At 41.0% G+C, this 16731-nt stretch overlaps 1 protein-coding gene and 1 long non-coding RNA gene across 2 annotated transcripts; one reads left to right on the forward strand and one right to left on the reverse strand.

Moving 5' to 3' along the window:
- Positions 1-1056: 1056 nt before the first annotated feature.
- OSCP1 (Organic solute carrier partner 1) lies at positions 1057-16675 on the forward strand. Its single transcript, XM_045763529.2, has 9 exons — positions 1057-1158; positions 4256-4383; positions 4977-5131; positions 12313-12477; positions 12760-12919; positions 13140-13293; positions 13474-13569; positions 14982-15122; positions 16280-16675. Exons 2-9 carry the CDS (start codon positions 4272-4274, stop codon positions 16446-16448), a joined length of 1152 nt encoding a protein of 383 aa, XP_045619485.1. The 5' UTR covers positions 1057-1158; positions 4256-4271; the 3' UTR covers positions 16449-16675.
- LOC138354953 (uncharacterized) lies at positions 5316-11961 on the reverse strand. The gene is made up of 2 exons (XR_011223747.1): positions 7712-11961; positions 5316-7209 (listed from the first exon to the last, which is right to left on the reverse strand). It is a non-coding gene; the product is annotated as an uncharacterized lncRNA (long non-coding RNA).
- Positions 16676-16731: the final 56 nt, after the last annotated feature.

The following is a 16731-nucleotide window of genomic DNA, read 5'->3' on the forward strand; positions in this document are numbered from 1 at the left end:
TTATAACTTCATTGTAATATAAATCATTGCTATAAAACATTAAAAGTAATTGCTGAAAACTTTTCGTTTGAAGAATTTGGTTTTCTGTTAACGGAGTTCTTTGGTACACTGAAATAATTGTTTAATTCCATATTTCACAATATCATCAATAATATATACCGCATTAATGTAACCAAACTTAATGAAACCTAAACCAATCGTGAATAATGACACTAATTATGTAGTCATTCTCAATCCATTTCCTTGAGTGGATCTCCTTCCTGAGGATTTTTTTAAGCTAGTATACGCTCTCCGACACACTTAATTACACCCTGTGAGCAACACTACCTTGTTCCCTGCACCCTTACAAGAAAACTTACTCTGTGACACATTTTCCCGCCAACAAATCACAACCACGACACAAAGCTCATTAGGATGTATAAGATGTTAAAAATGTAGCCTGCATGTACGGGAACCACAACGTCCTCGACCCCAGTATTTGCAGTGTGTTTGCAAGCCAAATATAATTGGTAATTATTAATGTTTGTATTAACACGCTTAGGTATACATAGCAATGTGCTGCTTCCCCATTCTATATGAGAGATTACAAAGTGTAGATCAAAAACTAGCTATAAGTTCATCTAATATTCCCATCACACAGGATGTTTAGTAATACATAGAATCATGGGAGAAAATACTAGCCTCAGTACAAAAACAAATCAACTCTGACTAAAAATCAGGAGAGAACATGAAATGTAAGACTGATCTATTAGCCTCCACCAGCAAAATCTAGGTACAGCACAAGAGCACAAGAGAGCGAGAAACTTGAAAGTTCGCTGGAGGGGTTCGATAGCTGTGACTCAGTCTATGGCATGCAGTGATGTTGCCATGGTTACGAATGCGTTAGTAAAGTTTTTTAACACAAATGTTTTTCTTTAAAACAACGATAAAATTAATTACTTAATATTTAGTGTACATATTTTATTTTGTATTCATCTAAATAAATATTATTACATACAAAATATTATGATTGCACTTAGGAGATCGTATGCCATAACTATTTGTAAGTTTCAATTGTGATTATTGAGTTAGAGAGTAAACAGTCGCCGGGATCCACACGACCCGTACTAGTCTACTTGTTGGACTCTTGTCTTATCTACATCTCTCCCGGGATACTCCGTAAATATTAATATTACTATATGCCTGTTTACTTTGGCACACATGTATCTGTAAAATGTTTATATTACATATAATTGCCAGGGGTAAAGTGCATTGTTGTTACAGAATGATAATTAACATTCCATTATCGAATATATATATATATATATATATATATATATATATATATATATATATATATATATATATATATATATATATATATATATATATATATATATATATATATATATATATATAATATATAATATATATATATATATATATATATATTATATATATATTATATATATATTATATATATATATTTATATTTTATTACAATGTTTCAGTTAAGTCTTAAGCTCCCACACAATAGATATAAACATTAAAAATGCAGCAGAAATGTTATGATTGAAATAGACAATATAAGCGCTGGAACACTAAACTTGCATAACAGTCGATATAGGTTTATCATAACAACGATTACAAAAATGTTTTTATGTGTTTTGGTATTTGTGGCTTGGGCGGGTAGGCGGTTCCACGGGTTAATAATAACCCTGTGGGTGAAAAAGGCTCTCCTGTTCTTCAGTCCTTCACTGTGGCTTGTTGAGCTTGGAACCGTTGCTCCTTGTTTGCGTTACATCTGACCTTCTGAAGAAGTTGTCCAGATCAACATCCTCCAAACTGTTCATTATTTTAAAAGTTTCAATGAGATGATCAGGATAAATAGGGGGGGGCGGAATTTTGACAAACTGCCGGTTTCCTGTCCTCGTCGATGCCACTGGAGTGTTAGTGGCCCTGAGGTAAATTCAGGTAGAAATTCAGAGATCAGCTTTGTCATGCCTGGTTTGCTTACCGCTCCTGGTATGACATGATGGTTGTGGAGTGATTTTTGTTGCCCGGTGCATGGCCGCATAATAAATAAACGGCCACGGGATGGGTATGGGGTGCATAATCATTGAACAATGTTCACGGGATGGGTATGGGGTGCATAATCATTGAACAATGTTCACGGGATGGGTATGGGGTGCATAATCATTGAACAATGTTCACGGGATGGGTATGGGGTGCATAATCATTGAACAATGTTCACGGGATGGGTATGGGGTGCATAATCATTGAACAATGTTCACGGGATGGGTATGGGGTGCATAATCATTGAACAATGCTCACGGGATGGGTATGGGGTGCATAATCATTGAACAATGTTCACGGGATGGGTATGGGGTGCATAATCATTGAACAATGCTCACGGGATGGGTATGGGGTGCATAATCATTGAACAATGTTCACGGGATGGGTATGGGGTGCATAATCATTGAACAATGCTCACGGGATGGGTATGGGGTGCATAATCATTGAACAATGTTCACGGGATGGGTATGGGGTGCATAATCATTGAACAATGCTCACGGGATGGGTATGGGGTGCATAATCATTGAACAATGTTCACGGGATGGGTATGGGGTGCATAATCATTGAACAATGCTCACGGGATGGGTATGGGGTGCATAATCATTGAACAATGTTCACGGGATGGGTATGGGGTGCATAATCATTGAACAATGCTCACGGGATGGGTATGGGGTGCATAATCACTGAACAACGCTCGATAGACGGAGACTACAGGACGATCCGGACAAACTAAAGGAATGGTCAAGAAAATGGCTACTAAAGTTCAACTCAGATAAGTGTAAAGTAATGAAGTTAGGCGAAGGGAGCAGAGGCTGAACACCAGGTACCATCTGGGAGGTGAAATTCTGCAAAAGTGAGAGAGAAAGATCATGGGGTTGATATCACACCGAACCTGTTCCCAGAAGCCTATACCAAAAGGATATCATCAGCGGCATATGCTAGATTGGCCAACATAAGAACTGCCTTTAGAAACGTTTGTAACGAGTCGTTCAGGACCTTGTAAAACCACTTATGTCAGACCAATCCTGGAGTATGCAGCTTCAACCTGGAGACTACCTAGTTAAACACAAGTTAGAAAAGATGTATGCCACCAGACTAGTCCCAGAACTGAGAGGTATGAGCTACAAGGAAAAGCTAAGGGCGCTAAACCTCACGTCCCTGGAAGACAGAAGAATAAGGAAGACATGATAACCACCTACAAAATTCTCAGGAGAATTGACAGGGTGGACAAAGACAAACTATTTAGCACGGGTGGAACACAAACAAGGGGACACAGGTGGAAATTTAGTACCCAAATGAGCCACAGAGACATTAGAAAGAATTTGTTCAGTGTCAGAGTAGTTAACAAATGTAATGCATTAGACAGTGATGTGGTGGAGGCTGACTCCATACACAGTTTCAAATGTAGATATGATAGTCAAATAGGGTCCAGAATCTATATACCAGTTAATTGACAGTTGAGAGGCGGGACCAAAGAGCCAGAGCTTAACCCCCGCAAGCACAACTAGGGGAGTACGGAATGGGGCTTTGCGCCTTTGCGCCAGCCGGCCTGGGGAGCTTCCCCGGAACCCCCCCCCCCCCTTACCCCATCATTTGGCACAACTACTGTGTTCGGATGCATGTGCCTTTACTGACGTAGAATATTGACCAGACCACACACTAGAAGGTGAAGGGACGACGACGTTTCGGTCCGTCCTGGACCATTCTCAAGTCGATTGTGAGATTGAGAGACCATTTTCACAATCGACTTCAGAATGGTCTAGGACAGACCGAAATGTCGTCGTCCCTTCACCTTGTAGTGTGTGGTCTGGTCAACACACTTCAGCCACGTTATTGTGACTCATCGCCTGTTTACGTAGAATGGGTATACAAGTACTGTATAGGTATAAAGGTCATTTAACACATATCACTGCACATACACACCATAGACTGCAACATGTATCACTGCACATACACACCATAGACTGCAACATGTATCACTGCACATACACACCATAGACTGCAACATGTATCACTGCACATACACACCATAGGCTGCAACATGTATCACTGCACATACACACCATAGGCTGCAAGTCGCAGTCGCTCATTAAACAACGCTCGCCGGCTGGGTGCCAAACACTACAGGAAGAACATTTCAACAATAAATAAGTAAATAACATGACTCCGTCTCACCCGCTGGTGCCTCTTCACACAACAGGGACCAAGTTATCTAGATGTCACTGCGAGCACTGCCTCTCCAGTTCCTCAACTTGGGCGGAGAGATGCTGTACATTATTGACCAGCGTCTCAGGGCTCAGAACATATTGCCTGATCGAGCTAATAAAGGTCAGTGACCTTTTTTTCTTGTTTTGTTCTTATATACCCTTGGATTCTTGCAGGATCGCTGTTCGATTCCCAATGGCCTTAAAAATCCTAGATTCTAGTTTTAACACTAGAAACACTTAGTTCTTTTTGTGGATTTGATATTTTGATCGTTTTTGGTATGCTAAGAATTATTGTCATGACTTTACTACTTTCCCTATCCTTCACCAACTTCCCTACCCTTCACCACCTTCCCTACCCTTAGAAACTGGGATAATTTTCCGTTTCATGTAAAAAAATGGGCCAGCATGAAAGTCAACCTCAAGCTACCTATGACCATCCCCCACACCAGTCATCCTGTAAAATTAGGCGAGGCTAACCCCCAGGCGTCTGGCTTGCAACTTTGAACAGATATTCTCTTATAGATGTAGATAATTATCCCACCTTGAATGGCTCGTCCCAGAAAAAATATACAATTTTTGTTTAGTAAACTTTTGAGTTATCTACTGTCACTGGTTAGTCCTCTACTTGGAATTGAGAGATTGAGATGGAGGGAAAAAACAATGTGATACTGTTCAAATGAAGAACATCCTTTTTCCGCACTCTTCTACTAACAGTACGCAATGACATCATTGGCATCATGCTGAACCGTCGCTTCGTGGAGGAGCTATTCAAGCCCCAGGAGCTGTACAGCCGCCGCGCTCTCCGCACAGTCTTCGACAAGCTGGCCCATGCCTCCATCATGCGCCTCAACGCTCCCAGTATGGACAAGGTTGGGCAAGATGAGCTTTTTATCATGTTAATGTAACTTCTATTACTACCCCTCTAGCTATTCCTCTTCATATTTCCATTTATTTGTATTATATTTGTCTGTAAAAGTCGGTCTCTGTGGGTGTAGCTAGTTTCTGAGCTGTTTCATCCGGTTTCTGACCAGGGGGAGAAAGATACTGGCAGTATTGGGGCGTTAAAGTTTATTGAAGATTAAATTCTGCAGAACATGTAAATATATAAAGTTCACATAAAGTAAGTAATTATATAAAGTTTATATTAAACACGGTTTATATTATAGGCTTAACAAAGTTGATATTATATAAAACTTAATATTGAACATGTAAATATACAAAGTTTCAAATATAATTTAAGGAATATATAACGTTTATATTAAAATATATAAAGTAAATATATAAAGTAAATATATAAAGTAAGAATTAACAGTAACAATTCCAAGGACTAGATTTAACTTAAAAGGTACACCCGTAGTAAGTATGAGACCTTAGCCTATAGTGACATGGAAACTAATTCTGCAGAAACCTAAAGGTTAACTGGTACTAGAATTAAGGCCGAGTGCAAATGTGTAGTAATTATATAACACTAGGATATAACAGGCAGGACACAAAGAATAACTAATAAGTGAGAGACCACATAACACGTAATGTACCCGGCCAAGAGGCCGTAAAAGACCTAATGGATAAGGAGAAGGGGGTGTGACTACAAGTAGGGCTTACTAGCACCTAGACTGGGCAAAGTATTAGCTGCGGACAGCGGGACACTTGGGGACCGGCGCTGCACCCCCCTTCCCACATGCAGTGGGGAGACAAACGGGACAACTGTGCAAAGCATGACGGGGGTACAAAAGCAGCCGCTTGCAAAAGGGGGGGAGGGTGGGGTTTTGCGAGGGCAGCGGCGAGGGCAGGCGGAGTGAGGCGGAGCCCCGGTGTGCGCCCGTATTTATACGGCCCCAAACTGCCCGCGCAACGCGCTGCGCAATTGTTTCTTTCTCCCCCGCCAGAAACATCCCCGCTTGTGATGCAAGCAGTGACCATTTTCTGACCAGGGGGAGAAAGATACTGGCAGTATTGGGGCGTTAAAGTTTATTGAAGATTAAATTCTGCAGAACATGTAAATATATAAAGTTCACATAAAGTAAGTAATTATATAAAGTTTATATTAAACACGGTTTATATTATAGGCTTAACAAAGTTGATATTATATAAAACTTAATATTGAACATGTAAATATACAAAGTTTCAAATATAATTTAAGGAATATATAACGTTTATATTAAAATATATAAAGTAAATATATAAAGTAAATATATAAAGTAAGAATTAACAGTAACAATTCCAAGGACTAGATTTAACTTAAAAGGTACACCCGTAGTAAGTATGAGACCTTAGCCTATAGTGACATGGAAACTAATTCTGCAGAAACCTAAAGGTTAACTGGTACTAGAATTAAGGCCGAGTGCAAATGTGTAGTAATTATATAACACTAGGATATAACAGGCAGGACACAAAGAATAACTAATAAGTGAGAGACCACATAACACGTAATGTACCCGGCCAAGAGGCCGTAAAAGACCTAATGGATAAGGAGAAGGGGGTGTGACTACAAGTAGGGCTTACTAGCACCTAGACTGGGCAAAGTATTAGCTGCGGACAGCGGGACACTTGGGGACCGGCGCTGCACCCCCACCGCAGGCCAGCGGCCGGACCCCCCCCCCGAAGGGCGAGTGCCAGCTGGCCGCGTGAGGCACTCAATGTAGGAGAGCAACAACGTCCCGCCTGACGTAGGATGTGAGCACTACTCTTCCGCCTGTCGTTTGCCATTATTTCTGATGTGGCGAGCCCGTCCGGAGACAGCTGGGTGCGGAGCGTAGTCATCTGAAGTCAAGCCTAGCGCCGAGAGGGCAGCGCGTAGGATCCTGGAGAAATCTCGCCTGGTGACAGGAGCGCTTGTCGGATCTGTGCTTGTAGGATCCGAAGAGTGTTGATTCCTGACCATGTAAGCGATACCTGGTCCAGTCGGAGCGTGCGTCGATTTTTTGTCGCGTAGCTCACCTCCCCCGGGCTGAAAGATATAAGGCAGTAAGGGTGGGCAGAAGCGGCGTGCAGTGTTATCGTGACAGGCAAGAGCACAGACGAGAGGGAAAACCCTAGCCGAATCAATACGGAGACGAAAAAACGGGGGAGGGAGCCCGGCAGCAGGAATTAAGAGAAACCTTAATTAACAATCCTGGATGAATAAAGAGCATCCGAATAATTATACTGTAGCAATGAAGGGGGGCTAACAAATCTAAGAATCTTCCAGCAAACGGAAGGGGGAAGTACCTTTGCTAAGAGCAAAGGTGGGAGAAAACCGGTAGAACAGCAAGGAGGCACAAAGCAACTATAACAGGGTAAGACGAAACACTATAAATCTTGAATATAAACAATACATATACCAAGAAAAGGTATAACAACTAAGCAACATATACATAAACAATAAAATGGAATAAGAACCAATTCTTAAAGCCAAATCTATAACATGCTTGTGTCCTAATCGGATGTAGAATGTGAGCGGGGAACATTACCATTGGTCTCTATCCCATCTCTGCCTCCAGACGGGTGATTGGGCTGGATAGAAGCCAAGGAGTCTGCCTTGAGTGGCCGCTGAGTGTAGTCTTGTGTTGTCAATGAGCGTCTGCGAGCCGCAGCTAGTACGCCGTGAACTTCGGCAACATCTTTAGAACAGGAGCAAAGTGAAATCGACGGCAGGGAGCTGCCATTCAGTAACTGTAATAAGGATAATAATAAGAATACAATGTCGTAAATAATCGTACAATGAAGAATACAATGTAATATCGTAAATAACAGATGACGGCAAGTGCCGCAGAATGGAAGAAATTAAGAAAGCAACGCCAAACCATAATAACAATTTATATTTTAATAAAATACTGGAATGACAGTAACGGTACAGAGTAATATTAATACTGCCATATAGCCCAGCAAATAAAGAGAAGATAATAGTATTAACGTAGGCCCTGGGCGGCTGCATCCCGGCACCGCTGCGTGCGTTGATGGTGATCAGAGGAATATCCGGCTCGCGTTCTCTTCCTCGCCGCAGTAGGGTGTGAAGGGGGGGGGGGGGGGTTCCGGCTTGTCGTGGCTGCGAATAAAGGGAACAGAAGAAACCGGCATTGAGCGCCAAGCAGGCAGAGCGCAGTGGAAGGAATAGCGGTTGGAGGAAAAGGGGGGCCCCTAACCTAATGATAGATGAGGTAAAATTAAATAGAATACTATTACGTAGTAGGAAACAACAATGGCGAAGGAACAAGAAGAGTAAAATAACCCAGAAGGCCGGATGGCCAAAGAACGTTAGCGACCTATGGCCAACAGCATGCTGGCTGCGCTGGCCAACCACAAGCTGGCCGACGTCATGCTAACTGACTGGCTTGAGCTTGCCGAAAGGAAGGCCGAATGGCCAGATTTTTTGCATGACACCGTGCGCGAGGCCATGCTAAACTTCTCTGTAGCATCCAAATGTAACTTAATGTACTGTCGAAACGATGAAGAATGGGTGGTCAGATATAATGCACAAAATTCAGAATAGAATATATAATGAGGGAGACGGGTGTAATAGGACGAAATAACCGGAGGAGAAAAAAAAAAATTGTGGGGGGGGGGGCCCCCGAATGCACTGCAACTAGCGTACCTTAGCTGAAAATAACTTAAAGGCACAGAGGCAAAGCAATAGATTAATACAAATCCTAATTGATAGTCCCTTAATAACAAATTGAACGTGAAACTTAAACAAAGAGTAAATTGCGGGAGAAAAATTTTTCCGTAATAAATACAAATCAAATTGAGAGTCCAACAATAACAAAATTAACAGACACGCAGACGTAGTAGGAACCGATAAGCCGCGGCTCGCGCACCGCTAGCCATACCTAAACATACCTAGACAGGAAGGGGAGAAGCATAAAGGTAGCCCAGCAAAGGACTAGTAATTAGTAATTAGTAACTCTGCAAATAGCACATCCTGGCTGACTTAATAATTTACTTAGTAACTCTGCAAATAGCACATCCTGGCTGACTTCTTAATAATTTACTTAGTAACTCTGCAAATAGCACATCCTGGCTGACTTTACGTAATGACGTAAGGCAAGGAAAATGATCAAACATACTGAACACAGCAACGCAAAATTAAACATGCGACATGAGCAAAGCATCAACTGTCGGAGTAAATTAAGGTAGGCTGTTTGGGAAAAGGAATCCGTGGTAATCTGAAAGCAGGAGTCATGTTATTGCTGAAATGTAGAACGTAATTAAGAGGAAGGGCAAGGCATGTCGCGAGATGTCTGCCAGTACAAAATAAGAAACCTTCCATATAAGCGTATAAAATCTTAAATTACATTGTCTTAGGAAGGCAAAGAACGGGATATCATTAAATATACGACGTTCCCGACGACGCTTTGACGCCGCCATCTGCTGGAGTGCACCGTGCCCCAGGCAGCGTGGGGGCCACCCCCCTGTCCAGGTCACCTGAATAGGGCAAGTCATGGCACGTGAAGTCTGCAGGTACAAAATAAGGGTATACAATCGGCGTGCATATATAACCATTTTTACATTAAGAGAACGGAGGGAAAGCATAACAAATATAACCTGATAAGTAACGTGAATAAACTGCAAGAGCCAAGCGTAAATACTGTAACCACTGAGGAAACTAAACTGCAAGGCTAAGCATAAACTACTGTAACTACCGATGAAACTAGGCAAAAATGCAGGGCCAGGAGACGTGAAGCTAAAATAAGGGCCCGCGAATACTGCAAATAGCACATCCTGTCTGACTTTACTTAATAATTCTTAGGAACTCTGCAAATAGCACATCCTGGCTGACTTTACTTAATAATTTACTTAGTAACTCTGCAACTAGCACTGCCTGTCTGACTTTACTTAATAAATTACTTGGTAACTCTGCAAATAGCACATCCTGGCTGTCTTTACTTGATGACGTAAGGCAGGGTAAAAGTGGGCAAGCATACTGGACACAGCAACGCAAAAATAAACATGCGACATGAGCAACGCATCAACTGTCGGAGTAAATTAAGGAGGCTGATTGGGAAAGAAAGTCCGAGGTAACCTGAAAACAGGAGGCATGTTAGCGCCGAGATGTAGAACATAATTATGAATAGGGCAAGGCATGGCACGTGGTATCTGCAAGTACAAAATAAGGGTATACAATCGGCGTGGATATATAGCCATATTACATTAAGGGAACGGAGGAGATGCATAACATAACTATAACCAAATAAGCGACGTGAATAACTGCAAGAGCCAAACGAAAGTACTGTAACTACTGAGGAAAATAGGCAAACTGTGCTATTATAACATAATTACAATTAATACAATTATAACATAAATAATTATAAATTGCAAAACAAAGTATGCTCAAAATAAAGCTGGACTATAACTCGTTAGAGAAACGGGATTAACACTTAAGTTTCCACAGTCGGGGCTGTGGAAACGTTCCGGGCTACACCGGCAGATGAAACGTCTGGATAAACCAGCGGCCTGGGGGGGGGGGGGGGGCCCACTGTGACTTCCGGGCTACCAGGCAGACAACACGTCTGGATAAACCAGCGGCCTGAAAGACCACATTTATATGGCCAATGTAAAAGATACCTGAATAACATCGCCAGCTTAACTCACCACAGGAAGAACGTCGGCTGGACATGAACCCCCGAGCGCAGACAGCGAAGACGGCAGCGGCTATGACAACCTTCGTGGCTACATTGGGCAGACAAAACGTCTGGAGAAACCAGCGGCCTGGGGGGCCGCAGTAGATTCCGGGCTACACCGGCAGACAACACGTCTGGATAAACCCGCGGCCAGAAAGGCCGTGTATTTATATGACCAATATAAATATAATACCTGTAGAACATCGTCGGCTTAACTCATCGCAGGAAGGACGTCGGCTTAACTCATTGCAGGAAGGACGTCTGCTTAACTCATCGCAGGAAGGACGTCGGCTTAACTCATCGCAGGAAGGACGTCGGCTTAACTCATCGCAGGAAGGACGTCGGCTTAACTCATCGCAGGAAGGACGTCGGCTTAACTCATCGCAGGAAGGACGTCGGCTTAACTCATCGCAGGAAGGACGTCGGCTTAACTCATCGCAGGAAGGACGTCGGCTTAACTCATCGCAGGAAGGACGTCGGCTTAACTCATCGCAGGAAGGACGTCGGCTTAACTCATCGCAGGAAGGACGTCGGCTTAACTCATCGCAGGAAGGACGTCGGCTTAACTCATCGCAGGAAGGACTTCGGCTAGGGAGCAGCCCCTGAACGCAGTCAGCTAAGACGGCAGCGGCTGTCAACCTTCCTGGCTACGTTGGGCAGACTAAACGTCTGAATAAACCAGCGGCCTGGGAAGCAGCAGTATCTTCCGGGCTACACTGAGCAGACAATACGTCTGATAACCAGCGGCCTGGGAGGCCGCAGTATATTCCGGGCTACACCGAGCAGACAACACGTCTGATAACCAGCGTCCTGGGAGGCCACACATGTCTGGATAAGCCAGCAGCCGGGAGGCTGCAGATTCTTCTGGGCTTAAATGTTGAGAAGGGCTTAAAGGAAGTTAAATTTTGAGAAGTTAAGTTAAATTAGAAGAAGGAAGTTAAATTTTGCGAGGGCAGCGGCGAGGGCAGGCGGAGTGAGGCGGAGCCCCGGTGTGCGCCCGTATTTATACGGCCCCAAACTGCCCGCGCAACGCGCTGCGCAATTGTTTCTTTCTCCCCCGCCAGAAACATCCCCGCTTGTGATGCAAGCAGTGACCATTTCCTCTCTTGGGTAAGAATCCAGTGTGTTAGAGAGCATTAGAAAGCGGATTCATGAACACTCAAGCAGGACAACATTCTATTGGAACAGACGTTACGGGAATCTTCCCAAACATTCAGAGTGATGCTGAATGTGATAAGGGCCTAATCGCCACGAAAAGCTAAATTCTGACGGGGATGACCGTTCATAAAAACTCAATAGACCTTCCGAATCTTCACTAGGCATCACAAGTGATAGCTAACTAAGGCTTCATAATGGCTTGTTCTCTTACCAGGCCAAGTGCCTTGTTTCAGTCAGTGGTGTGGGAGTGTATTTTACTATTTTTGGGTTATTAATGGTGGCTACTTTTGGTACAGCTGTATGATCTGATGGTGATGGCAGTCAAGCAGCAGGTGCTGATGTGCACACAGCCGGGAGACCTTCTGCTTATGACCCTGAACCACCTCGACGCTCTCACTAGCTTTGCTACATCACCCACTGTCTTGGCACATGTAGAATCCACACTTAACTTATTCAGACAGGTAACTATCCTAAAGAGGGGGGTAGAAATAGCCTAAGCTACTCTATCCCTTTGAGATGTATTTATTGCTTATCTCAATAAACATACTTGAACTTGAACTATCCTAATTAGGAATATCCCATATGATTTCCTTAATTGCGATTTGCTTATTTGGTTTATAAATCTAAATCTAAAGATAATCTGGGAATAATTATGTCAAAGTAAACTGGATAACTGTTTTCTAGTATAGTTACTCAAATCACCATAAAAAATGGTACAAATGGAGACAAATCTTTCTGTGCAGACCTTCTGCAGCATGAGTGTTGGAGAGTTAGCCGAGGCCAGAAGGGCACTGCTGGGGTTTGTCCAGGACTTGCGTATTCGAGTATCTGTCTTTCTGAAGGAGAAGCAGCAAACTCCACATGGCACTTTTATCCTTCCCATCGGTGGCCCCGTTCCCTATGGTATGTCACTTAACCTCTACTGTTTTAAAAATTAATAATAATGTTAAGTTAATAATGTTAATACTGTTAATAATAATAATTTTCTCAAAATTTAAAATCTGAATGTTTTAGTTGATACAATTAAGAACTGTTTTTGATCTTTATGATCAAATTCATGGTATTAGTCTAAATATATATAAAAGATATAATACCTTGAGTAATGGAGTTAGTGACTGTTCAGGCAGTGAGGTGGCAGGCATCACCAGGGTGTTTGACAGTAGAGGAGAGGTGGTCAGCGTGATGCGGTTCCCTGCAGGTGGGCAGTATGCAGCAGCACTTCCTCATGGCTCCTTGGCATCCACAGGCCACAGGGGTACAACACTTGGTACTAACATGTATGTTCTCTCTTTTTATATTCATTTAAACATGCTTCTTCCAATTCATCAGTTATCATTAACATTACAAAGTTGGGTATAAAACTTTTAAATAAGTTTTGATAGATGATGATTACAAGTGTATAATTCTATAATACCGTTCATAATAAGGATATACATACATTAGCTTCAACATTTCAGGTATGCAACTCATATGGGTGATGAACGGGCACTCTTGATAGACCACAGTGCTGGTGCCCTCAGCAACGCCAACCACCAGCCCACTCCAGCCTCCAGGTACTGTTCACATTCACAAGCTTTCACTAATGACTGAACACTTTTATCCGTGGCGCAGTGCTAAAACACTCGCCCAGTGCTTCGCCAGCACTTGGCCTGGGTTTGTATCCTGGCCGGGGAGGATTGACTGAGCACCAATCCTTAACTGTAGCCTCTGTGCACTCGGCAGTGAATGGGTACCTGGTTGTTAAATGATTTGGCGCGTCGTATTCGGGTAAAAATTAGGATTAAGGATCTGCCTGAAATGCTATACATGCTAGTGGCTACACAAGATTGTAAGAACTCTTGTATATATATATAAATATACTTAACTCAATTACAGTTACATCTACATTTAACTGTACAGTACAAGAAGGAACCTGGAACAAATAATCATGTATAAAATACAGTACTGTACTGTATATTTATACAACAATGAATTTATAGTCACAAGATCTAGGATTGTTTAGTAAGAAGGCATCTCTATGTGAAGTTACTTAACAATATCTAATTTTCTGATTCTGTATCCTTTTCAAATCTACAGGATTTTTAAAAACATCAAGTTAGTAAGTTATTATAAAAAAAAAAGTGCTTAGCCTGGAAAGCTATACTGTATAGCAAGGTCTGTGTACTCATTACAGCATATTCAAGAGCTCCTAGATATCATTAATTCAGAATACCAACACAGGAACAGAAAAACAAAACAAAAAAATGTTAAAGGAATCACCAAGGACTATATCTAGGAACACATCACCCAAAACCACCTCAAAATATCAACATTTAAGAGTAATCTGGAAAAAAAGACTGGGGGTTCATGATTTCTGTGGCCCATGTGCTTCTACCCCTCAGATTCTGTATGAATAGTCTCGGAATTGGCCAATTCTGCTTGGAATTTGAAAAGGAATGAACTGTCTCCACAATTTGTTGTTTATTTTTTTTGTAATGGAAAGCTCCAGTCTGAGCCCACATTTTCCCAGGAGTCATGATTGGCATAATCCACTCCTCATGTTGGTACTGTGTAGTAAACCAATGAACAACCAACATGTGTTATTCTCTATTATATGAACACACACACTATTAAATAACTACTTCAGATTAAGTGACAAATTCAACCATATTTACTCAACATTACCCTTAATTTTCAAGTCTGTTGTAGTGCCAGGAAAGTTTAATGTACATAGAAGTTAACCAACAATTAATTGAGACCAATTTAAAATTAACATACAGTATTGCATAAAATGCCCTTGATCATTAATTGGGTCATACTGATCTACAAACTGTCCATTAATCTTTCCTGGTAGTTATGCTTGTTAAAGGCAAAGACAGGTTTATGGATTTCCATATTTAAGGTTAGAAAAATACAATTTAAATGCATGTAGCTGTCCATTAAGTTATACCTCACTGATGTGCTAATTGTCATTACTGTACTTTAGTGATGATGGCATCATTAGCAGCAGTTTAGCTAGTGGAAGAGCACAAGATGAATTAAACCTCCTAGCTCAGCTGATTGGCTCAGTGCCCTCCAACAAAAAGGAGTTTCGACTAAACTTATTCTATGCTGATGATAACAACAGGTGAGTGAAATCAGATTCAATAAGTACTTTGAAGATACTGTAGTAAAATATAAGCTATTAAATATATTTTGTAAAGTAATTTTTGTCAACAGGTCCCACTTACGTACACTTAAGGCTCTGAAATAATATGTACTCAAAAAGCCATACTTAAGTAATTTCTAACCAAAGTACTGTAATTGCTATATTAGCACTGCAATAATTTTGTAATTTATTTTACAAATTAAAGAAAAATTCAATATTTCTACTATAGTGTATGGTAGAAAATTACTTTTTCTTGACACTATTTCAAGAAATTTAAATTTATATAAGGATCCACTTAGCCATATCATCATAATGTTTATTTGTATATTGCATAAATTTTAACTGATAATTCTTCATTCATTGCTATTACCCCACGTCCCACTTACACTGGGTAGAGAAATCAGCTTGGATAAAAATATGAAGAACAATGTAACTTAATAGATATTACACAATAAAAATGTAACCAATTTAGTTTATCATTCACGCTAGTGTAATTTCTGATGGAATACACAATGGGCTGTTCTTAGGTCCTAGTACAGTGTATTGGGAAAACTTGAACAAATTTAATATTTAGAAAGTCTAAGATAAATATGATAGTTTACAGAAAGACTAAATTAGAAACCTATTGAATTACATTTGCTGCAGCCATGAGGAACACCATAAGAAAAAATTTGAAAGATATTTTAGCATACAGGTTACACTCAAAAGGCAAGAATAGACCTCTAAGTACAATGGCAATAAATAGAATTTTTAGAGAGATAGTGACAATGACAATGAAGGGATAAATGGAAAACAGCAGCACAACTCCCAGCAGATTCTCGGCCTTGCTCTCCTTCCAAGCTTTACTCTTGATTATGACCACAAAGCAAGCAAATGTATCCGTGTCATTTGTACGAACAGCGAATTAAGTACAGTACCTGTACTGTCAAGTTAGTGACATAAGTACACATTTTGGCAAGGAGCATGTTAAAAATAGTAACAGACATTGTGTGATTGAGCTAAGTGGACACTAGCACAAAATGAAAATGGTGAACTGTACTGAAAAATAATTACCGAAGACAAATATAGGGAAATTTTTTTAATTTTTTCTTAAGGACAGACATAATTGAAGTATTTTTTCTTTTTTTTTTGTGAAGCTGTGATGACGACATTGTTCTGGCTAGTGATGTTATCACAATAGAAGGCAGGAACAGAAATGGACGTCCAGAGTTGGGTCAGATCCTGGGAGAGATGACTCTCCAAGATGATGCCCCATATGATGAGGATCAAGACCTCTTGGACTTGATGGATAGTGTAAAATCTTAGCAAGTAATAGCCAATATGAAGTATTTCTTTATTAATTAATTAATGAAGAAATACTGACTATTTTATGTTGCTAAATGGTGTGATAAAAGTGGCTTCAGGAATTATCAGCTGTACACAAGATAGCACTGAAAGTATGAGAGTGAGCAATCATTTTGTTTACATTATATGTATCATAGTATATGCCCTGTATGAGAATCACATAGTATAAAATGTTTGTGTGTGCATAATTGTATATATATACACACACATACACCTCACAATTTTGTTTTAATTATTTATGAGC

The sequence above is a fragment of the Procambarus clarkii genome, chromosome 65 (genome assembly GCF_040958095.1).
Source record: "Procambarus clarkii isolate CNS0578487 chromosome 65, FALCON_Pclarkii_2.0, whole genome shotgun sequence".
Taxonomy (NCBI): domain Eukaryota; kingdom Metazoa; phylum Arthropoda; class Malacostraca; order Decapoda; family Cambaridae; genus Procambarus; species Procambarus clarkii.

Bases quoted from the DNA above. Each gene is read 5' to 3' on its own strand.
- OSCP1 (XM_045763529.2), top strand. From the start codon at position 4,272: ATGTCACTGCGAGCACTGCCTCTCCAGTTCCTCAACTTGGGCGGAGAG. The intron at 5,132-12,312 runs GTTGGGCAAGAT...CTTTTGGTACAG, and splicing joins ACGCTCCCAGTATGGACAAG to CTGTATGATCTGATGGTGAT. The intron at 13,570-14,981 runs GTACTGTTCACA...ACTGTACTTTAG, and splicing joins CAGCCCACTCCAGCCTCCAG to TGATGATGGCATCATTAGCA.